A 25,543-nucleotide genomic window follows, 5' to 3' on the forward strand; every position below is an offset into this window, starting at 1 on the left:
TGTGTGTGTGTGTGTGCTAAAACAAAGTCTTCTCCTCTTCACAGAGACCATGTTGAGTTTCGTGGATGACATCATGTCAGGGGCCAAATCTCCATGTGTGATGCTCGGGGACATCCCTGATCCCCTCTCATCTATCTCCTTGATAATACGCTGTTTGGAGCCAGACACCACATACATGTGAGTTTCTTCTGCTATATAATGTCATGATATAATGTCATAATGTATGATAAAACCACCTGTCGTATCATAATTTTATTTTGATATAAATTCAGTTTTTCATGCATGTTGGAATAATAATAAAATTATAAATTATTATTATTATTATTAATAATAACAATAATAATAATTATTATTATTAACGCAAGGGCGGAGCTAGGGTTCGCCACCCCACTCACAACTGTTGCTTCTCTCTTTTTCCTTGACAAGAATTGAGTTTATTTAGACACGGAACGTCTTTACAACCACATCAAATGGGAGACTTTTCAGACGCGCACTACAACTTTGTCTTAGTGCCAAGTGCCAGGCGTGTCAAACGAGCGCAGAATTAATCACGATTCATTTCTGAAAAAAAATGTGATTAATAAATGTTTTAATCGATTAATAGCATTAATCGATTAAAACATTTATTAATCACATTTTTTTTCAGAAATGTGCCAGTTTGCTTCAGCATGGAGCACCTGTTTCCTTTGCCTTTTCCTCACCATGGCAGAGGCACATTTATTGAGAGTTCAGTAAGAAACAAAATATAAAGGGCCCACTTTTGGCTGGATGATTCACTTGGACTTTGAACTGAAGTTGAGTTGCATGTCTTCAGTCAGATGAGGGATTTTAATATCTGCGTGAGTCTAAGCAATTACATCCAACTAAGGCTGTGAAAATCCGATAATGATTTGTGTAAAATATGTCTGGAGTAATTCCTACCTATGTCAATTTTCCAATATCAGTAGTTGATTTAGAATGTGCTTTTCACTAAATGGCTTGGCAGTTTCTATAGCAGGTAAGGAACCTTCTTGGAAAGTATAATTGGTCCAATCATCGCTTTTGAATAAAAGCTAGTGACATCAGCCCAACATCTTCTATTGGATGTGGTAATTGCATTGGGGGCCCCTGTTTATTTCGACTCTCTTGGATAGTTTTGTGACTACATCCTTTTCTCAGGAACGTTCATTTTTATGCCACATGGAAGAACATGGTCTGCGAGCACAGTAAGACTAGTTTTGCATGCTTCAGATACACCTGGGGAAACATTTCATAATCTGGAATTGTTTGAAAGTGCGTCAAAGGATGCACTCCGTGGTAATAGCAGAAACAGCAATAGAAAGATTGATGTGTTAAACTGAGCTGCATATAAATGGTTCAACTAAACGTTTGACATTAGTAATATATTGTGAGTAGATGGAAAAACAGGAACCACAATATACGATGAATAATGATGCTCAAAGGAAGCTTAATAAAAATGTAAATTATGATATAAATTAGTGGCTCTCACTGTAGGGTTGTGACCCAAAAGTGCAGTAGCCCCTCACTGCAGAACACAAGATCCAGGGGGCGTGGTAGGATCCACATCTAGGGGGTGGAGATTGGTAGGTTTAGGGGTGGAGATGGGTGGGTTTAGGGATCAGGGGTGGAGACGGGTAGGTTTAGGTATATGTAAGGTGGGAGGAGTTGGATCTGGATCCAACCACGCCCCCTGGATCTTGTGTTCTGCAGTGAGGACCATCTCCAGAAATATGGTTAATAGTAATAAAAATAATAGTATATAATAGTATAATAGTAAATTATTATTACATTACATTACATTACATTACATTGCATTGCATTGCATTATATTATATTATATTATATTATAAACCAATGGTTCTCACTGGTAGGTTGATTTCCTGTGCTACATGTCCTGCACATATGCAGGCAGTTAGCACACACATGCAGGGCACGCTGAAGAGATTACGCCAGCCTACAGGGAGGTGTGGGTCCTCCTTACTGTACCTCTTTCCAAATGTTTTTGATATTTGACCATTGTTCAAAGAACAGGTTGACTTTATATTATTTATGGATCTGTTCAGTGTTATTGTCAGGTTCATTTCAGTTTTAGGTTTCAAGAAAAATACAGTGGGGTCCAAAAGTCTGAGACTGCTAGTGAAAATGCTTCTTTTTAGCATCATTTTTGTTTTTGTTTTTTATTTTATGTATTTATTTATTTATTTATTTATGCATGTATGTATTTATTTATTTTGGATATTGTGATATTACACTTTATTTTCAGCACTATCACCAAAACAGGTGTATGGAATCTAAACATAGTTTATGTGTGTGTGTGTGTGTGTGTACCATACACCTGTTTTGGTGATAGTATACATATAAACATATAGACTACAAACAACCCTTATAGAGTAGGTTAGACTGCATGAATCTCTCTTCATCCATAAATCACACATATAAGATTGCATCAGGTTTCTCCACATCACATGCACTCTCAACTTGCCACTTTGCCATAGTGCAGGTGGTAGCTGTTTATAATATCTTCCACTAGATGGGGATATCGTTCAACATGATCTTTACAACTTGCGCCTCATAGCCTGTGGCATATATCATCAGTGAGTAATTGCAGTGATGTTTTGGGAGTGAGTGGGTACACCGCCACAGCTGCTTGCTGTTGTTCAAGTTCAGTTGTCTGCACTTAAGGGATCCTCAAATCAAAGCCATGAGCCGAAGGTAAACTCATGCTTATGTAATGGGAGTGGTGCAGTCATGCATTTTGATTTTAATGGAGGTATATGCTGTTATATGATTACATAATTCGCACACTGAAACTGTTTTTTCACTCTGAACTTCAAAGTACTCCTTAAAAGGTAATTGTTCATAATTTCCGATATCTATTCGGAAGTGTTATTTCCAACTAAATCTAGGAATAAATCCTAATACACTTATTTATTCATTTAACCTTAACCCTTAAATATTATATTTTGATAAATGTTATTGTTTGAGACATGCATCTTAAATTATTTTGAAAATATAATTAATGAAAGAAGGAGCAAAATAATAATTATTATTATTATTGTTATTATTATTATTACTTATTAAATACTACCACTACTACTAATAATAATACTAATAACTATTATTAATATTTTGACACATGCATCTTAAAATATTTTACAATTATAATTTATTAAATAATAATCATCATAATCCTAAAAATAACAGTTATTAATAAAAGTACTAAATAATAATAATAATAATAATTTTTAATATACTATGTAGCCTCTAAACATGTTGAGCTGTGGTGCTTATATTGGAGATGTGGTTCAAATTTTACGTGCAACATATCCCAATCATATTACTGTACAAAATACTGTATTTCGTACTTGAGAATCGAATGAGTGACAAATATCTAAATGTGAAACGGCAGGTTTCGGCTGTGGGCGGTGGACAACACGGGTCGGCGTTCCAGTCCGAGTGAGGTGACGATCAAAACTCCCTGTCCCGCCGTGGATGATGTCAAGGCTCAAGGTAGAGAATTGATTTTCTAGAATAAACTTCATAGGTTTGGAAAGTATTCATAAGATTATAAATCTTCGGATTCGGTTGAATGTCCCCTCAGAAATAGCAGACAAGATTTATAATCTGTTCAACGGCTACACAAGCGGGAAGGAACAGCAGACAGCCTACAACACGCTCATGGACCTCGGCTCATCAGCCCTCCACCGAGTTCTTTACCACTACAACCAGCGCTACGAGAGCTTTGGAGAGTTTACTTGGCGCTGTGAAGATGAACTGGGGCCCAGGTTTGTAAGATGATTCACTGATGAAGCTTTGTTATACAAAACCTAGCTGCCTTTTAAGACTATAATGGGACTTCATAAGTGACCAGATTGGAACGTTCTATATTGCCAGAAATTCTGTCCCAAATTAGTGAGTGAGAAAGGGAAGGATTTTTTCTATCACATTCAACAACAGTGTTACGCTCGCTGCCACTGTTCTAGACTGTTTGTTCTGCCTCTTAAACGTAAACTTAACTTGTGCAACGATTGGTGGGAACAAACATATCTCTATTAATTATCTTTAAGCTGAAGTCAGGACTAGTCTATATAGCCTGAATAAAGCAAACCAGTATCTCACCAGTGAAGTTTTAATGGATGCCTTCAGATCACCACATTTGACAAATTCAGAATGTTTTTTTTTGCTTTTTTTAATTACTGTTTTGCTCGGTTTAATAATTCTGAATGGATCCGTATATATTTATATACAGTCAGGTTAAGGCGACTGGTATAGTGGTCTTTTGGCATCTCTGTGTGGTCCTGTTTGGCTTGTTATAGAAAATGCTCTAAACAAATGTGGCATTTATTTTTTCCTCACAGTTTTTTTTGCTGTTGCACTGTATACATAAATTGTGAATTATGAAAATTAAAAAAAGTTTTAATTTATCTTGAATATTCTTGAAGAAAATATAGTTTTGTGAGAATCATCCTCAAACTTAATCTTGAACTTGGTAAAACAATTTTCTTTATTTAAAATATAAAAAATCTTAATATTTTTTCCTTTTGTTATACTGGGATAAATCATACTGGGATGTATGCTAAAATTGTTGGAAGTGGCGCCCTACCTAGAAAATTTGGTTCCAAATTGCACTCCACACTGCAGACTTGACTTGCAGTTGATTTCAGTAGAGTTTGATGTTAGCATGCTGCTATGCTAACAGCACAATACTCTGCAACACTTTAAAATATATATATACATACATTAAGTATAATGATCAGTTTGGGATTTATTTATTATGTTTAATTTATTTATTTCAATTATGTTGCATGAATGTTTAAATGTTTTACTGTTAATTGTATTAACTGCTTTTTTATTAACTATATAGTTTTGAATTCACCCAATTTATCCATTTTGGATGCAGACTTGGATTTATTTTGTTCATTGAGTTTGGCAGAATACATTATGGGATGCTGCCTTGGAATGCATGTGGGAATGTTAGGGGGACATATACATTTTTATTGATTGCAATTAAACCCGATAACTTGTTTTACAAGCTTTTGTATTTTTTTTTTAATGTTTTTCATTGCTCCCTAAATTACATAGTAAACACAGATTATTCTATTACGGAACCTAAAGTCAGACTTGTGATTAGGGTATTTGTGCTAATTAGGTTTAAATTGAACACAATCAAACTGATTACAGTACATTTAAAGGGATCACTAAAGCATCACGCTGACCACAAAACAGGGTAGTAATCTTTATACACCCTCCAAAACAAACCAAAGACTTTTCGAATTGCACTGAAACACTTTCTAAACACAGCCATGTGTTCGATATAAAACTTGAACACTTCCTCGCTGATGCACAGTAGATGCAGGTGAATTTAATTATGGCCATTTGGACAAACGTACCTGAGGCCTCAGTTCAAATTAAAAGGTTGTATTTAATTGTCTCCATGTTGCAAGGTTTTCCTTTCTTACTCCTGAGTTACTGCATCAAAACACACTTGTATCAAACACTATCCCACCCAGTGTGACTGATGAGAAGGAACTGCTGTGAGGACTGCTGTGAGTAGGTGCTTTCAAACCAAGATCATGGATTCATGGTAGATTAATCAGGCCTTTCAGTCTCATGCTTCAGGCCTATTTCCTGAATGCGATATTTCTCATTCATGCCCAATGAGTCAAGGTTTGGCTAGTTAGCATGTTTTAGTTATTTACCCTTAAAGGGTATCAGTAACTTAAAAGTACATATTAGTTTCTAATGTAATATCTAACGTTTTGAAAGGGTAGCACATCAGTGACAGCTTTTGTACATGTATTTATTTATTTGTCTGTCTGCCTGTCTATCTATCTGAGAGTGTGCCTTAACTGTACCATTATAGGAATAAGAAATATCTTTATGCATTATATGCTGAAGAAATTATTATTAATATTATTAAGCAACATTTATATTGCAAATATTTTTTTGACCCTATGAGTCCTAAAGGGTAAAAGGTTTGTTGATCTGATGTTGATTCAAGTGATGTCATTAATACTGTCATTGGCCATCAGTGAGATTTGAGAACTGAGATGAAATTATAGCAGGTTAATTAGTATTAATTGACCTGCTGTCTTCTACGACAAATGCATCAAGATAACCCAAAAACAACATTCATTCGTAATTAATTCATCCAGATATTTGCACAATGAAGGGTGCGTGTGATCATGCCCCTATGATCGACCCAGTTCCATGAAATATTGCGCAAGTTTTTAGCCTTCAGATAAGCTGTTCTAGTGGAGGTCTGGGGAGATGGGCCATTATCTCCCCAGCATCTGTCTTCCAAACAACTTGTATGCGTCATTTTCAATCTCATTGCGTCCATACAGCATTTTTTCGGCATAGGATAGGATGGAAATATAAACAATGAGAATTTGTTTCTGTCTAATACAAGTCACACAGTTCACTGGGGTTTCCTCATCAGCAGCATTTAAATGTAATTTTCATGAACTAGTCATAATACAAGATAATTTTAATTAAACTGGCCCCCTCAGCATATAAACCAGTTCAGACTTGGAACAAAATAGATAAAAAAAGAGACTATTCGCTGTGTTTTCTTTTGTTTTGAGATATCAAAACAGAAATTTTTCTGATTCACTCTTAATTGGTGGCACTACTGGTTGGACTGACTCACGCTTTAATAGGTGGAATTCGGTGTGTTCGGTCAAAGTTCTTTCGCTGTTTTCGTTGGACATTAATGCTGTACAGTTACTATAAGGAACCACGTTGTCGCTGTCTCAGGAGTCATAAGGCCATTCCAAATGGATGATATGGAAGTCGATAGTGAGTGAGGTGGGTTGGTGTGTTACTGTAGATGTCGGTGGAATGCAGCTGATTGTTTCCTCCCAGACTATTGCAAGAGATTTCGGAAAGCTTGAGTGAGATAGAGGCACTGGCAGAGCCCAAGAGGTTGAAAACGTACCTTGGAAATAAAAGGCCATTTTCCACTTCCACACATGCTGGGATTTATGGTGACAACCATTGCTATTTGGAGACCAAAATGGACTTTCTTGAAAAATTAAAGGATAACAAACCACAGCGTTTTGTTTTAAGCAAATAAACAGCCAAATTCCTACAACCACTGAAATGTGGCAAGATATTAAAAACATAAATGCACTCAAAAAAATGATGTAAATGACAGCATCTCTACAGCAGACAGGAATATTTTTCATTTAATATGCTAGTGATTTTTGACATCATTAAAATTCTATTATTATACGTTATGAATTAATTGGAAGCCAAAGTAAATAATAAATGTATACGTTGTCGCGTGAAACCTCATTGAATTGCAAAAGCAGTCAAACAAGACATTGTGCGTTCAGTTGAATCGGTTTAAGCCACATTATAATTGTAAACACACTTATAAAATACACTTAGCTACTGCTCTGGGCGTGTGTTCACGGTGTGTGTGTGTTCACTGCTGTGTGTGTGCACTTTGGATGGGTTAAATGCAGAGCACTAATTCCAAGTATGGGTCACCATACTTGGCCACATGTCACGTCACTCAAAGCCTTGTTGGTCCACACAGATTTGGTTTTCGGTATTTATGCGGTAGAGAGTTGAGCTTCTGGTTTGGCAGGGGTTTGAAGTGAATCTATGACTTAGGAATGAGGCGATCTTTCCGTACTCTTGGTATCGCATTTCAGCTTCTTGTCTCTTGCGACGGATATTGTCACTTCAGTGCATTCACACTTACTCAATAAACGCCCCTCTCAAGTCATCATCGCTAATAGAATTCACAGGTACTTAACCTTAGCTGCCGTTCACCTAATCGGTCCTGTGTTACCTCTCTTTAAAGAAAATTTCTCTTTAAAGGCTTTGCCATTACAATTTTGATATAAATACACCACAGGCTTGATTTATGGTCAAACTCCTCAGTCCAGATTTTGAAGGGCGTCATTTAAGGGCTGCAGACAGAAGACCTGTGTTTTAGCTGAATATGGCCATCGCCTGCAGTTTATATTTGTTATATTGGAGTCTCCCATTAATCTTTCAGTCTCATGCTCTGGAGCAGCTTGTGAGGTGGGCATTCTCAGAATGGATAAACAGAATGGAATGCTCAAAACCACCGGAGGAAGAAAAATTTCAAACCAGTGTCAAGAGCATTACGTAATAGTAATATTCTAAAAAATATGCAGAATGAGTATCACAATGGATGTTAGCAGAAAAAGACTGATTTGAATCACGTGCAGAGCAAGAAAAAAAGCAATTACAAAAAAAGGGATCAGTCAAAACAAAAGTACTGCATGTGAGTTTCATTTACTAAGGTTTTAATGACTAATGTTCCAAAAGATGATGAATATTGCTATTATAATATACTGTATATTTATAATAATAATAATAATAATACATATAAAACACATTATATTACAATTTAATATAACTATTTTATATTTTATTATATTTTAAAATGCATTTTGTTCCTGTATTGTTTTTCAGCAGCCATTACTCCAGTCTTCGGTGTTACATGATCAATCTGAAATCATTCTAATATTGGTGGTGCTCAAGAATTATTTATTATAAATGTTGAAAACAGTTTTGCCGATTAATATTTTTGTGGAAACTTTGTTTTTTCTTTGATGAATAGAAAGTCCTTTCTATTCTTTGATAACTATTATTTCTATACACTCTAAAATTAATTTTTCTAAAACCAATTTATTACATCCATGCTGAATTTAATGTATTTATTTCAACATAATATTGTCTAATTGCATATGTTCCATATGCATTTGACCCAGACAATCTGTAATATATAAACATTAACACACATTACTAACCAAGTATCATCTTTGTGTTTGCTCCTGCAGGAAAGCAGGATTGATCCTGTCTCAGCTGGATGAACTCAGTGGTTGGTGCCGGGGTCTCCTCCAGGAACCAAAAATTGGCTTGCGCAGAGCATCCCTCAAGTATCTGTCTTGTCGTTATACAGATACCAAAGCATTCGGGCTCAGCTGGGTGAATCTCGGCCAAGATTTACGTAAGGCCTGTGAAGATCAGATGCTCTCCGTTATGTACAATGATTATGGAGCACCCAAGGAACTTTAAGCCAACTTGGACAACAAGAGGACCAGTCAGGGGCCGTACCTCAACACGGCCTCCACTTTAGGGCTTCTCTCTAGAGAATCTGCTCATCAGTTTTAACATTAATTGGTCATTTAATGATGAAGGGGAAAATATTTTGTGAGAACATGAGCAGCCCATCCTGAGTTTTTAAGAAGCATTCAAGTGGTGTGTCTCTGGGCTTGCACATTAAAAAAATGTACAGTGTACAGTCAAAGGAAAGTTGCATTAAAGTGTCATTTAGACACTTTGTTTTTTCTTTGATGAATAGAAAGTCCTTTCTATTCTTTGATAACTATTATTTCTATACACTCTAAAATTAATTTTTCTAAAACCAATTTATTACATCCATGCTGAATTTAATGTATTTATTTCAACATAATATTGTCTAATTGCATATGTTCCATATGCATTTGACCCAGACAATCTGTAATATATAAACATTAACACACATTACTAACCAAGTATCATCTTTGTGTTTGCTCCTGCAGGAAAGCAGGATTGATCCTGTCTCAGCTGGATGAACTCAGTGGTTGGTGCCGGGGTCTCCTCCAGGAACCAAAAATTGGCTTGCGCAGAGCATCCCTCAAGTATCTGTCTTGTCGTTATACAGATACCAAAGCATTTGGGCTTAGCTGGGTGAATCTCGGCCAAGACTTACGTAAGGCCTGTGAAGATCAGATGCTCTCCGTTATGTACAATGATTATGGAGCACCCAAGGAACTTTAAGCCAACTTGGACAACAAGAGGACCAGTCAGGGGCCGTACCTAAATGCAGCCTTCCCGTTAGGGCTTCTCTCTAGAGAATCTGGTCCATCGGTTTTAACATTAATTGGATATTTAATGATGAAGAGGAAAATATTTTGTGAGAACATGAGCGCTGCTGATTTTTCAAGAAGTATTCAAGTGGTATGTCTATGGGCTTGCACATAAAAATGTATAGTGTACAGTCAAAGGAAAGTTGCATTAAAGTGTCATTTAGACGTGGTGTATTTTGTCAAATAGTGTATACACCAGCTTGTATAGGTAGGACTTTTTCCACAAGAACTAAAACTGTATCACCTTAATGTGCTGAAAATGTAAAATGTCTCTGTAGTGCATATAGATATGGAAAGAGCTATAGCAATTGTAAATGTTAGTTAATTATTAAACACTACTAATGTGCTGTATGTAGTATTCAAACTAAGGTATGAGAGGTCAAGAAACTGTACAGGAGTTTTTTTGTTGTTGTTTTTTTTAAGTATAAGCAGTATTATGAAAATAACCATTTTAAAATTGTGTTCAATAACATGTCTTGTTTATGTTTTATTTCCTATTCCAAATAAAATCGCCAACATTAATTCACTGATTATTTAATTGTTCAACTGAAATTTGAACAAAAGTAATGAGGGCTGCACATTTTTGAAAGTCTTTAAAGTTGTGATGAAACTTAAGTATACCAACAGCTCTTTTCTTACGCATCGACATATATCTGAGCGAAAAAAAAAATATTGGAAAAAAAATGCAAGCCGGGAAAATATTTCTGTCCAGTTCACCAGTTGTTGATTGGCTGGAGGCATATTTTAAGGTTGATTGTAAAAAGAGGTGGCGCTTAAGCAGACTAAATGACTGGCCAGCATAAATCAACAGAGTCGTCTGTGATTTTCAGAAAATTTAATTGTGACATTTTAAGAACATTCAGAAATCCAGCCTGAAATCATTCAAAATAAGATCAATAACATGCATTTATAAAATAGATTTTCTTTAATATTTAATAATTTCTTATATAATTTTTTTCCCTTTATATTATTATTCTATTATTTCTTTAACATAATGTTTTTTTAAGATATTTAATATTTGACTTATATGATTTCATATTGTAATTTCAGTCTGCATCTTGCACCATTTGATGGTTAAAAATAACCTGATATTATTTAAATCTTGATTTAAAAAAAAAACATGCTGAGCACAATTACAGACATCAACTTTTTTAAACCAACCAAACTTCTTTAACGGTGTGTATTTATACTTTATTGATATGACAGTGAACCTACACTTTAACAGACAGAAGAGCATACAAAAATAGTATCATATATTTCCATTACAATTGCTATAAATGAAATCTCGCATGCATTTCACAGGTTTTGCATGTACATGTACAGGGTATAAAATAACGAGAGGAAAAAATCCTGAAATCTCAAATTTTGAAAGAACTGACAGTCTGAGATAAGCACTTTGTATACCTGTATTAATGACATATAGGTGGAAACAATATTGAGAATGTGGCTCACAACAAGCAAGAGCTATTTGTATAAAATATAAAAATCAGCTACACTTGAAACTTTTGTGAGTGTGTGTTTGATGGTGTACATAATTGCTTGCGGGCTAAAATATGGGTCATATCTACATCTATGTTAGAGATCTTGAAAAAATATTAGGTATTATTTTATAGATTAATATTGAAGAGGATTGTTTTTATGCACTTATATGCTTTGATTTACTCTGCCTTTGATCAGCCTGGCACTCATGTGGAGTGAGAAACATTCAGGTTATTGTTTGACATTTTCTTTTCAAGCCAGTCTGAGAGCTTTCACAGCGGTCCTGGCTCCTTTCGCTTGGCTGTGCCCTTGTTCTCCTCGGCTTCGGGGTCACGGCAGGTGCACTCATCATGATCGCAGTCCACCCCGAACTGAATGACCTGTCAATCAACCGGACACGCTTTTACAAACAGCATCCAGAAAACATTCGGCCACAAACATCTACGGTATGTGGGAGCCACACGCAGTCTTTGAACAAGAGATCAAAGTGTGCTTTGGATAATTCAGCTCAAAAATACTTTAAGGCATCACAGTAGATCAAAACAATGAGCACTGCCTTTTTCCAGATGCATGATCGACATCAACTGTTGACCAAATTACTCAGAATAACCAATAGAATAAGAGTCCATTGATGAAAAAAAAAATTGGAGAATGGCCTGTTTGGGTGTTTATTTACCTAACCAAAAAGTCATATGGATTGGAATTTTTACACGATTGCTAGGATTGATAAGGACATGACGATCGCATTCAGTGCTGAAGGGAACAAAAAAAGAGAGAGAAAGCCGGACTGTGAGCAGATGAGTAAACGAGGTGAACACATGTTAAGAATCAACTGGAGGAGGTTCTCGTCCAGGATTCGTGCCATCACCACAGGTTGCAAAATAAACCCAAATTCCCAGCTAAGCGGCCTACTGCAGGAAAAGTAAACATGAAACTACAGCGTAAGCTCTTATTTCACCTGATGTTTACGAGATGCAATTGTCTCACTGCGGTACATTCGAGAGTATCCACTCATTTGCATTTCTTTGGAAGACGGAAGTTTTGCTTTGGTTTCATGCTAAATAATCATGATAGATGCTTTTCAAAATATCCAAAAATATTCAAAATATTTGCTTTCGGATCAACCGCAATTGTATCTCTGCATATAATTTTGTTTCCTGTGCATGTAATTTTGTTTCCTGTACTCTGACTTTTCCATGGCCTGCGTAAACAGAAGCATGGCAGCTGTGCCGGACCTACGGTGGCAGGATGCTGTTCCTCACGGTTTATTTCACTTTCTCAGACCCTGCTTGTTTTACAGTTGCCCGTGACCGCTGACACCTGGCCCTCTGCTAATAAAAGCTGTTCTATCCAGTCATTTATTTATGACAGACACTTCCCCCCCGAGCTCATTCTCTCTATGGGGGATCACGCCACCTGAGTGCCTAATGATGTGGGCGACGTTCATGGAAAGGGTTGACAATGTGGCGGCACCATGTGAGACAGAGAGTGGCACTGTGAGAGAGGAATGTGAAAGCAACGTAGGATGAATGTGGATGAGAGGAATAGCCTTTCAGATGAGATTTACCTTTCTAGATGAGAGAGTGGATGGACAGCAGTCTCCCCCGTCATATTGGCAGTACGCTCGGTTATTAATGGTGTCGCACCAACCATCTCCTCCGAATGGCTGCAAAGAAAGAGTTGCGATGAATTAACCAGATGACTGCGATCTTTTAAATTAGATTTTGAGTAATACATACAGAATAATATGTTTATAATGTATATTTGCTGTACAAAGAAAATTTTTGCTTGTATTATTAAAATAGTTTTCAAGTTAATTAATTAATTAAATAAATTATAAATAATAATAATAATATAATAATAAGTAATTAAGTATTATCATTGTATCAGTATCGGACAATATTGAATATTTAACTGTGCATGCTCGTTTCCTTTCCTTTTTTTTTTTTTTTAATTTACCGTAAATTATCTTAATGCCATCATCTAAAACTCGCTTAATCTTTAAAATCACTAATAACACTTCACAATAAGGATTTATTTGTTACCATTAGTTAAAATGAACAATCAAAATACTCATAAAGCATTTATTAATCGTAGTTAATGTTAATTCCAACTTTTACTAATACATAATTAAAATCAAAAGTTGCATCTGTCAACATTATTTAATGGACCTCAGCTAACATGAATTAACAATGAACAATTGTATTTTTATTAACTAACCTTAACAAAGATTATTAAACACTGTAACAAATGTATTGCTCATTGTTAGTTAATATTTGTTAATGATTAAATAATGTTAACTAATGAGACCTTATTGTAAAGTATTGCCATAATTTAAAAACACCGTTAAATGTAATCAAATGAAATTACAAAATAAAAATGGAATTACATCATTTTTAGTTGTCAGTCATAACATAAAAATAAAAAAAATACAAACCAAATAAATAATGAAATACAACTAAATTAATTTCATGATCACATTATTCTAAGAATGATTAATAGTTTCAAAATAATTAATATTATATAAACAGGCAAACTATAGCCTTCCATATGCAGGAACAGTTTATTATACATCCAAACAACCTGAACTCCCTGAACTAGTAAATGTGCCCTTAAAGTATTTTAAAGGTTCAAGCATGAGTTACCTCATTTTATTATGTACAATTAACAGTTTTCTCTGAACATGAGGAAAGAAATGCATGGATCATGCCAAAGGGATTTCTGTTATACCTTATGGTAGGTGGCATTTCTCATTTATTCCTTTCAAATAAAATAAAACCGCATCTGTTATTCCAGACAAAACTTCCTAACTTCCTTGTACTTCCTTCGATGTCATTACTTCACCTGTGTGAGAGCATGGTTACCCGTTTTGCAATGCCCAAGGGAGCAAAATCCAACCTTCTTGAGTGGACTACAATTATCAAATTTAATATGCATAAACACTTTAAATGTGTCATAATGCCTTCCTAAAGGATTTTACCTAACCTTAAAGGATTTGATGCCAATAACAGGAAAACAAGTGCGGTCTGCCAAAGATACTTTTGGCTCTCTTGTGCATGTGGAGTCCTTTCAAAGAGTCCAGGTTCTACCTGATTCCACATCCCTGTGCAAGAGCAGCTGGCGAGGACATCTCTGTAGAATTTATCCCTGCTAAACCTACACCCAATCCAAAATGTTTTTCCTGCCGTGGTCTCATTCTCCAAGTCATAAGCAATATAATTTTTCATTCTTCAGTTTCAAGCTTGTGTATATATAGTTTATTTCTTTATTCTTGCTCTCCATCCGTTTTATTACCTTAAGCACATTGCAAATTTATTGGCCATAACAATTTAAAAAACCAGTCTTACCACTTTGTGTTTAAATTAACGTGTTACATATTGCAAGTTAAATATCTGAATCTAAAACACATGCATTATTAATGTTGTTTTAGAAAAGGCTGGAAAACGAAAAATGACCTAATGCCTGAACTAAAGAGTCGTGTAACAGTAAATGGGAAGGATGTGTGGAATGCATCTGCTCCAGCCAGCATGGAAAACTGCCAGTGAATGTTAAACAACACTGTAGTCAACCATCCGAAGCACTACACAAAATCATCTGACATGAACCTCACATATATCTGGCTCAAGACAAAACAACAGTCAAGAAAAGTCAAAATCTTGACCACCACAGACACTCAGATGACCAAAACAATAGACAATATAATGTTTTAAATCATTTAAATCTCATGCTTATTTTCTTCAAAATTAATCATGCTAAATTATTACAATAAATTGACAAATACTTGCTAATTTTGTCTGTTTTGGCTCAATAGATTTATTTTAAGCATAAGGAGCTGCAGTGATGTTTTGATGGAAGGACACAAGCATTTAAATGATTGATTTCAGTGTTTTGTGTTTATATTCAGTTTATTTAGACAACAGTATACGATTTCAATATCTATCATTTTTTCAGTTGTCAGTGATAACATTCATTTATAAAATGTAAAATACTAAAATAAAATCTAATGAAAGACAGGAAGTTGCAACGTAATTAATCTTAATCTAATAGCCAAACTATAGCCGTCCATATGCAGAACCTTAAAAATCCATGTAACCTGAATTGACTGATTTTTTTTTTTTTTGTCATAACCAGCTGCAGAGCAACTCAGGAGGTGTTTTCATCAATGTTTCAAGACCTAATAGGAAAGACTCAATGACCTTACTGTAATCCAATAATAAATATAAATACCTCTTCAGATTGCCCACTGCTCAGTATCAGTTCAGGCTGTCCACTTTGAGGTATATCCTAAAATTCATTTTCCTGGCCTCCTCTCAAAGAGGGGTTTTAGTAGGCAACCCTGCTGTTTTGGGCAGTATCCAAAGCTTGATTAAGATTACATGAATTTATTGAAAATGAAACTCTCTATGAGTCACTTAGAAAATATTTATTTTTTAAAAACACAATTAACCCCTAGCAACAGTTTCTGCGATGAACGTTTGCAATCTGAGATACCGGAGATCAACAAACCGAAATCTTATCTGAAGCAAACAATGAAGGTGTCTTTTCACCTTACAGTACATGTCGTCGGGAGAAATCCCTAAACATCCCACAGGAGCGAGGGAGGACACACTCCACAGGTTGCCTGACCGAGCACATCTAATGCGAAGCGAAAGATAGAATAAACAAATCTCCTTGGCAACAACATGTTTTCATGGACAACATTGTTTTGAGGCCCCATGTTAGTGCTGGCATCTCACTTCACTGAAGTATGCGGCCCTTGATTGGCTCTCTCCAGAGTTCCCAAAAGACTACTAATTATGTTCCTCTCCATTTCATTTCTAATGTAAACTTTTCTTTTTTTGTCTTTAAATTCAAGTTGAACATGCTGAAAAACAAATTTTAGGTAACACATCACAACAGTGAAAGGCCAAATGAAGTGTTTCCAGGTTTTTTGTGTTTGTGTCTTGTCAACTCTTTCCATAATGTTAAGATGAAGAAACCCAGTGCAAGCCCTGAGAGGAATCAGATGACCATTCTTCTAACCATATTTGCAGCAAGGAATGTGAACAGTGGTTCTTCGTAAACCTGTGGCATCATCTGTAAGGTTTTCTCAAATGGAGCCACACAAAAAGGGGAAAAAATTTACTCAAAAGCTGGTTTGAAGCAGTCAAATATATTGTACTTCATAGTAGCAGAGGAAAAACAAAAACAAACAACCCCAATAGTCCAAAGCTCAGAAGGCCAAAGAAAATCTAAATCAGTGAGGGTCAAATCAAGACCAAAAAAAAAAGCAAACCGAGGAGTTTCAACAGAAACTACCAGAAGAAAGCTTTCCATTAGCATTTTAATTCATCTGAAAAAAATAAATATATATATATTAAATTCAAATTTCAAAATTCCAGAACCATGAGTTAGAAAAGCAGACTTATGTTTGGCCTTGGTGGTTCAAAATAAAATATTAATAATGACACAAACTAAAGCATAACCTGAGCTGACCTCTTCACTTATCATCAGCCTATAATAGGAAAGACCTTCTGGACATGCTGCAGAGCAACTGGAACATGTGCTGTGGTTTAATTTATATTGAGTCTCCAATATAAAAGCAACTGTTTTGCTTGGTAACAAATGAGGGCAAGAGAAGATGAGAGGGTCTGGCAGATATGAGGGGTATTTGAATATCATAAAACATCCCTCTACAGGAATGGTGTGTTCCAAAGTAGAATGAATAGATAATAAAACCTGTCTGCTTTACTCTGAAATTATATTAAGAATGATAAAATCTGATATCCACAGGAAAAAATAAAAAATAAAAAAGGCATGCTACTGATGATAAAATTAGACTAACTAAATACATTGTCTTTTTATGATCAAAATGTTAAAGGGTTAGTTCACCCAAAAATGAAAATTAGTCCATAAATTACTCACCCTCAAGGCATCCTAGGTGTATATGACTTTCTTCTTTCAGACGAATCCAGTCGGAGTTATATTAAAAATTGTCTTTGATCTTTCAAGTTGTTTAATGGCACTCAGCGGGTGTTGCAGTGTATTGACTAATTTTCATTTTTGGGTGAACTAACCCTTTAAGATTAAAATTTGTTTAAAAAATTATATATATATATATAAAGATTTATTAGATAAATTATATAAACAATTTGATTTACCTTTCTTTATTAAATACATTACATATTTAAATGTATTTTTTATTAAAGACATTTTATTAAATACATAAAATATGAGAACATTTTTTGTTATATTAAAAAAAAAAAAAATCCTAAACAATTTATCCAAGTCTCAAGCATTTGATTGGCACACTGTACTAAACACCACACCACCCTTTCACTTGCAAGATATTACAATAAACAGTCATCCATTATTTCCAAAACACTCGACTGTTAATTTCAACACTATTTTCGATTCCAGACTTCACATGACTCTGCTGCGTTACTTCTGTTGACATTTAGCGAAGCCTGGTATGTTACTTTCGTCACATATCATTTGTGATTATTTTAATGCATCCATCAGTTACATAACACCTTTAAATTCCCTCTGTCCAACTGTCCAACCTGCACACACACACCGATAAGATCATTCATTTGCTTTGGCACCTCAGCACTACAATTGTCGACAGAGTCTGATGAGTTAGTGCTTGGGGTGAATTTAAACAGGATTCTGTGAATTGCAGGAAGGACTCTGGAGGAACAGAAACTGGAGTAATGTGTTTTATGATCATGTATATACCACATTTTACAGTGGCAATGATATTTTCATTCGGTTTTATTTTTGTGATAAAAGGAGACCTGGTGAGAATCAATCTGTCAGCATGCTGTGGGAAGATGTGGCATGCAGTCCATCAACCACTGCACTAAATGTTTCTCTTGGCCAGGAGAAATGTAAAAGATGTCTCCATATGAGAGCGAATGGTGTCGGAAATCCCTGACAACAAAATGCCTCATTACTGACGTACATGTAAACTTGGGAAAGTGTAAACCAAATACAGACAAAATAAAAATAGAAAACTAAATGACTATGTTTTTTGACCCTTTGGATTGGGTTCATTCAGATCTGAATTCCTGCAGACGTAAATGGCTTCAAAGTCATTCTTGAGACATATTATGTGCTACTAGCCCAACCTTTTATGCTTTATTTATACATGCTTTTAAAAAAATGGATCACAGATTTGATTTGCGAGTTCCATTTTGGTCAAACGGCCCAGTTAATAAGATGAACATGGAGTTATGACTACAGAGACAGTGAAGAGCAAAACAGGTTTCACCATCTGCGCATGAAGCTCCATGACAATAATTGGAACGTAAAACTAAAAAAATCAACACCATCATCATTTATCACTGATTACGGTGCTCCCTGATCCTCCTAGACCACCTCAATGCTCTGCTGGTGGTTATCTATCAGACTGCTCTTTTCTCTGCTAGATCTGACAGTAGTAGATGTGAACTCTGCCGTTGGTTTTACATCTTCCAGTGTGCACCAAAATACTGCTGCCATACACTACAAATCAGTATTATAACATAATTATTTTTTCTTTAATGCAGCATGATTGTTCCAAACCAATATACTCTTTTTTTTTTTATCAGTGGCACTCTAAAGTAGATTTTTATTATTTTTTCTTTAAAAAGTTAGCATAAAAAGTAGCATAACTTTGTGTGGGGAGTAGAACAAAATATAACTTGTTATTATTCACTAATGTTCCACTTTGTTTGTAGTTATTCACTTGTCATTTATGTAAAACATATATAATATATATTTATATGTTGTTTATTTATATGACACACTAAATAATATACATTTTAGATTTTTTTCTTCTGAATTTTTAATATAATTTGTAGAATATATGTTGTTTTTGCTGTCACTTTAGATTAATTTAATACTTTTTTACTGAATAAAAGTTTAACCCCCCCCCCCCCCACCAAAATAAATAAATAAATAAAAGACAAATATCGTACTGACCCCAAACTTTTGAACAGTAGTGTTTATAAGGAAAAATAATAATTAATACATACATTTTTTTTTTTTTTTAAATGTATCCAAGTCTCACACTTCATTCATTTGAATGACATAATGTACTAAACACCTCTCCACCCTTTCACATTTTTAAGATATATCCCCTGACATCACTGGCAGAGCTAAAATCCAGACAGGAATACAATAAACAGTTATCCATTATTTTTGCCCCAAACACTCGACTGTTATTTTCAACACTATTTTCACTTCCATGCTTGAAATGTTTATCGTGTGACTTCAGAAACCTTGAAATATAGTGATCAAGTCTTTTGGACTACTTTTAGGGAGCTTGTATTGTTCGTCTGTTTTAATCTTTTTTGAAGTTTTTGGTCAACATAAACTGTTGTTCTATGGAAAAGAGCTGCATGAACATCCGTTACAAACTGAAAAATACTGAATAAATACTGAAAAAAGAAAAGCATATGGTTTTCTAACAACATGAGGGTGACAGAATCATCTAGAATTTAGAAAGAATTAAGAATAATTTCCATCTTGCACAAAATCACATTAGCTTTGAGGAACTATTTTGACTCTTGTGCGATGTTGTACTTCATCACTAATCAGAAAGACTGCACATCATATAATTGGCACTCACCTCACAGGACTGAATGCAGTGGATCTGTGCTGGATTCGGATGCCACTTCAACATGCCAGTACAGACAATACTCTTTCAAAGGAAGAGAAATAGAGGAGCAAGAGAGGGAATAAGAAGGGGAAGGGGAAGGAGAGAGTCAATTGCTGCATTGTAATGATGACATAAAGCAAAAAAGGTGACTTATTACGATTGATGAAGTTCTTGTAACAAATCTTCTTGAGAGGAAATTTGAAAACGGGCTTTCTATTTATTTCTATTTTATTTAGACTTTTCCAGAAATGTAATATATCTAACTTAATTTTAAAAGACAAAAACTGAGACATGGAGCCTAAAAATAAAATTGTAAATTAATATCCAATAACTATGACATATAATAAGGGTTACTTTTGCCCTCCTGTCCTTTCAATTTTAACAAATATTTCACTGATTTGACATTTTCTCAGAATTGGAAAGCTGACCCGTTTCTGAAACAGAATTTCTGGAAAGAAACTTGCTTATCTCTTATTCATCTCCCTCCTACTGTGACCATTACGCCATCATGCTTACCCAATATGCAATACTTTGGACAACATTCCTGGAAAGCAGGCTGTTCTTAGGGGTGCTGATGTATCATTATAAACAATGGGAGTCCGACACCTTCAGAGGCGTCATGCTTGACGTGTGGCATTTTAGGCGTCTCTTATAAAAACATCACACTGTAATCATTACTCTCACAAGCTGATATGACACTGAGAGACAGAATCAACACTTTGGCAGAGAGATTTCAATGGTAAGGTGAGTTGAACCTGGTTTTGTAGCGAGAATCAAGGTAACCCAATCCAACTTATCACTCTGATGTGCCAATAATGTGATTCCATTTTTGTGTCCAAAGTATTCAGTCTTAAAGCTCCTCTGCCTAGAGCCAAAATAGGTTCCCCCAAACAAAGATCAGAAAAGTGAGCAATTTTACATTTGACAGATGTCAATGCACCTCATGTCATGATGTGTGGAACAGGGAAAACCCATTTCATTTCAGTCTTAGAAAATCCCTTTAAGGGACATTTTTGAGAAGTCTTTACTACATTTACAAGACTACTCTGTGTGTGGGTTGAATTAATGGTCAAGGACATCCTGGTTCCTAAAAGACATCAACCATTTTCCAAATTGTCACATTACATCCAAGCACGTTGACTATGATGGACAGGTAGATGATAAAAAAAAAAAAAATCACAATTAATTAAAAAAACGAACCCACAATATCAATCAATCAATCTATCTATCTATCTATCTATCTATCTATCTATCCTTTTATTTAGTGCCATATCAGCATTAAAGTCTAGTCAAGATCAAAGTAGTTAATAGTAAAAGAGACAAACAGTAAGCAACAGTAAGCTTCTTACAACATTACAATAAAGACTAGTTAAAGGTGACCTATTATGCCCCTTTCTACAATATGTAATATAAGTCTCAGGTGTCCCCAGAATGTGTCTGTGAAGTTTCGGCTCAAAATACCCCACAGGTCATTTATTATATAATTTTTAAAAAGCCTATTTTGAGAGAAAGCAGAAACACACTGTTTTCGTGCATGTATCTTTAAATGCAAATAAGCTGCTGCTCAAGAGTAAAATGGGTAATGATATCCACTTAACTTTATATTTGAAACATATTTTAGCATTCAATATGCCTTAATTGCAACATATTACGTTATATTTTTGTTTACACATGGTTAAAAATATGTTTACTATAGTGGTAACCATGGAAATCTACAAATACTATAACTACGGTCACTTTAGAAAACCATGGTTCATTTTCATAAGGGACTGCCAGTGGCAGGCTGTTGCATGCATAAAATGCAACCTTTTTATTCTGACAGTGTATGATTTATACTAACATTACAGAATAGAACATGATCAATATGAACTCAATATGATCCTCTGATAAGCATTGTTCTGGGCTGCCGTTCCCAAAAGCATCAATGGTTTTTTATGATACTTTAGGAAAACGCAGCCCTGTTTGAAAGCAATGTACTGTCAGAAGTGAGTGAACGCTCTCCGTGATTGATTGTTTCGGTCTTGCAACATTTGCATGTGTTTAGATGAGCAGGAAAATAGTTCTATCCTACACAATTATTCGCTAACATAGGTTATTCATCCAATTCAATGCCTTTAGCAATTTTTTTTTGTAAAGTAAACAAAATCACTGGTAAATAAAACACCTTAGTATCATAATTTTTTATTTGTGTTTAAATACTTTCGATACTCGCATCAATATTGATATATCGAAACTTCAGGATCGATACGCCCATCCCTAGTTTTGATTATCTTGTATATTGCGATGAAATCATGCGTTTTAAAGCCATACTAGTTTAAACTTCTGATGTGTATTCTGAGCGAACACATCCGAAGCACACGCACAGAAAGCGGCTGTCACATGGCATGTGAGTACTAAACTAAGTTCTCTTTCATGTCTTATTGTGCTTAAACTGTCAAATGCACAAAAGTTTGTAAAAAACACATTTACAAAAACAGTTGGTTATGTCTGTGAAGGTAAACAGCTGGGAAAGAAGTCGTTTATATTATCTGTTGCAGCAACGTAATATACAGTAAATAAATAAATCCACTGCCCTCTTGTCTCCTCTGAGGCTGGGACTCTAAATAGTGTTCTGTGCTCATCTGTGCAGCTAAAGATAGAACAGTTTGCATGCTTTGCTCGAACTTTTGCCATGGCGCTAGAACTTGTACACCATTGTCGTTTGCGAAAACACAATGGCGGTGCCATGTGTGGAAGCGTGCAGATAAAGGGGCGGTGATATTATAATAATATCCCTTTGTCACATCACAGAGGGAGCGAAATCTGACGCCTTTTCTCAGACGCTTGTAGAAAAAGGCTTACCAAAACACCGGTGACCCGATTATAACAATTAGGGCCCTATCATACACCCGGCGCAAGGCGTGGCGCAAGTGTTTTTGCTAGTTTCAAATGGGCGTGCTGGTCTAAAAAAGAGGTGTGTTCAGGCGCGTTGCTATTTTGAGGAACTGAAAATAGACTGCGCCATAGACCAACTCAAACCTGGTCTAAAGTCTGGCGCAATGTGCGCCAATGGGCGTGCTGGTCTAAAAAAAAAAGAGGTGTGTTCAGATGCATTGTTGGCGCGTTGCTATTTTGAGGAACTGAAAATAGACTGCGCCATAGACCAACTCAAATCTGGTCTAAAGTCTGGCGCAATATTTTTTCTTTGTTATTTAAAGAGCGCTTTAGTAATATGCTCCTATAGGCAGGTGCACAACGCGCGTACACTTTGCTTATTACACACACAGGGATGCGCAGCAGCACACAAACATTTAAAAAAATGAAAAATTACATTCCGCCATGGCGCGAGCGCAACTGGCTTTTAAAGGGAATGGGAGATGAGACTCTGATTGGTTTATTGCACGTTACGCCCAAAAAAAACCCATTACTCATTAAGAGAATAGGGACAACCCGTTTAGACCATGTGCTGGGCGTGCCGACCGTTTTCCCGTCGTTAAACTAGCAAAAGTGGATTCGGACACGCCCTGAGTGCACCTGCGCCGTGCGCTTTAGACCATGCGCTTAGATCGTTAAAATAGGGCCTGTAAAACACGGAAAAAGTCAGATTTTCATGAAATGTCACCTTTAATGTATTATAATGCGTATTATTATGATAATGCATTATAAACTTACAAGGAACATTTTACAGCATTTATTAATCTAGGCTAATGTTACATTTATAAATATTTATTTTTATAATGCATTTATATTTTAGCATATTTACAAATAATTAAAATATATAAATATACTACTGTTCATTATTAATTCATATTCATTCATATTGTAAACAACTTAAAATGTTAAACATGTATTAGTATGTAGAAATCACTTTTAAAGGAATAGTTTACCCCAAAATTAAAATTTGCTGAAAATGTACTCTCCCTCAGGCCATCCAAGATGTAGATGAGTTTGTTTCTTCATCAGAACAAATTTGAATATATTTAGCATTACATCACTTGCTTACCAATGATTGCTCTGCAGTAAATAAAACAATTCTAATTAATAACAGCTGTAAAAAGTGTTGTTTGTTAGTTCACGCTACCCTAAGCATTTCTAAGAGTTTAATAGTAAAAATTGAAAATTGGGCTTTACAGAAAGTGCCTAAATTCTTGAACAGCCAATGATATCAAATAACAATTTGTGGCAAACTGGCCCCACCACCTCACCTGAACCTTGCTGGGAAGCATCCAGTGTTCTACTGTATCAGTGCTGGAGCCATTGGATAACACCACAGGGTCACTCAAGGCCACAATGCATGTTGGGTAACAGACGGCACCTGCCATGACACAAAGCAAGCTTTGCTTTAACCATCATTTGCATCTGTTGAATTTATTCATGTGAGCACATGAATAGCCAAGCTCCAGACTAGTCATCCATAGTTGAACAGCTTGGCAGGTTGGCACTCAAAAGTATCCTACTGCATGCAACTGACTGTGGTCTTGAAGCCCAGGCAGGTACAGTACAGTATGTCTAGATCTCTTATTAGGAAGGATAAATACAGTGGCCTAAATGTACAGCCAAATAATACAATGCAGAAAAAAAAAAAATAGTAAGATGCATATTAATATAAGTTTAGACAATGATTGAGACAATAATCATTGCTTTGTTAAAAATCAACTGACTAGTCATTTCCATGTTTGAAATGGGCAACTTTTATCTCATAACCAGTAAATTATCTTGCCAGTTTAAATCCTCACCCACGTCAAAGCCATCCTCACAGCTGTATTCCACCAGGTTAAGGTCAAGAGGAGGCTGGCACGGTCCCTCTATCTTCTTACACATAGTAAAGTCCTCAGTCCATTTGCCATCTCTGGTGCATCGAATGCTGGACTGCAGGGACAAACGTAGATGAGTGTTTAATGACTGCAGAGTTTAGGAATACACAGAAATAGTTGGCTTACAAAGTGGTACAATACCCTTTCTGTTGAATCAGGACACTGTAGGGTGCAGATACTATCAAAGTCCAAATTTTTGGTGCAGGTGTACATGCCCTCAAACATCAGCGGGAGAGGAGGGCACCTGACAGGTGAACAGCTACCTTCTTGCCACATCCCACCCTCCAAACACTCCAACCTCAGAAACTTCCTGAGTAAAACAAGTCATTAGCATAAAGGAGGGGTAAATCATCAGGGGTGAACGCACATACCTACAATATAATACATGTACAAAATCATTACTTTGGCTGTGCTTCAAAATCTAGTAAGCTGACTTGCTAAGGTAACACTACTAGATTTCTTAATGTTTTCTAAAAAAAAAAAAAAAGAAGTCTCATGCTCACCAAGGCTGTGTTTACTTTATTTAAAATACAGTAAAAACAGTAAAAAAATATAGCTGCAAGCAGCAATTGCGGGGCCAAGCACTCCAGAGGCAAAATGAGGAGCCAAGCATGGCATGGAACATCAGACCAAATGCAACAATGAGTAATAAAAGCAATTTTAGGACGATTGTAATTGAAATGGCTGAAAAATCATAAATACAACAACTAGTAATATGATTAAATGGCTTATCACTTTTGACCAACAGGTGG

At 35.6% G+C, this 25,543-nt stretch overlaps 2 protein-coding genes across 2 annotated transcripts in view; one reads left to right on the forward strand and one right to left on the reverse strand.

The window, feature by feature from the left end:
- The window catches only part of LOC107726885 (astrotactin-1-like), a 119,034-nt gene extending 109,729 nt beyond the window's left edge, over positions 1 to 9,305 (forward strand). Inside the window, exons 8-11 of the mRNA XM_016536593.1 lie at positions 45 to 177; positions 3,410 to 3,510; positions 3,602 to 3,785; positions 8,826 to 9,305. Coding sequence (XP_016392079.1) covers positions 45 to 177; positions 3,410 to 3,510; positions 3,602 to 3,785; positions 8,826 to 9,063 — 656 coding nt within the window. The 3' untranslated portion in view covers positions 9,064 to 9,305. The remainder of the gene's footprint in view (positions 1 to 44; positions 178 to 3,409; positions 3,511 to 3,601; positions 3,786 to 8,825) is intronic.
- A 1,769-nt stretch (positions 9,306 to 11,074) lies between these two features.
- Positions 11,075 to 25,543, reverse strand: part of LOC107726923 (pappalysin-2-like) — a 60,176-nt gene continuing 45,707 nt past the window's right edge. Inside the window, exons 18-23 of the mRNA XM_016536615.1 lie at positions 24,933 to 25,101; positions 24,714 to 24,846; positions 24,183 to 24,292; positions 19,969 to 20,040; positions 12,943 to 13,041; positions 11,075 to 11,755 (exon numbers count right to left, since the gene is read on the reverse strand). Of these exons, the coding sequence (XP_016392101.1) occupies positions 11,648 to 11,755; positions 12,943 to 13,041; positions 19,969 to 20,040; positions 24,183 to 24,292; positions 24,714 to 24,846; positions 24,933 to 25,101 (691 nt within the window). The 3' untranslated portion in view covers positions 11,075 to 11,647. The remainder of the gene's footprint in view (positions 11,756 to 12,942; positions 13,042 to 19,968; positions 20,041 to 24,182; positions 24,293 to 24,713; positions 24,847 to 24,932; positions 25,102 to 25,543) is intronic.

The sequence above is a fragment of the Sinocyclocheilus rhinocerous genome, unplaced genomic scaffold (genome assembly GCF_001515625.1).
Source record: "Sinocyclocheilus rhinocerous isolate Xijiao unplaced genomic scaffold, SAMN03320098_v1.1 scaffold606, whole genome shotgun sequence".
Classification (NCBI taxonomy): Eukaryota; Metazoa; Chordata; class Actinopteri; order Cypriniformes; family Cyprinidae; genus Sinocyclocheilus; species Sinocyclocheilus rhinocerous.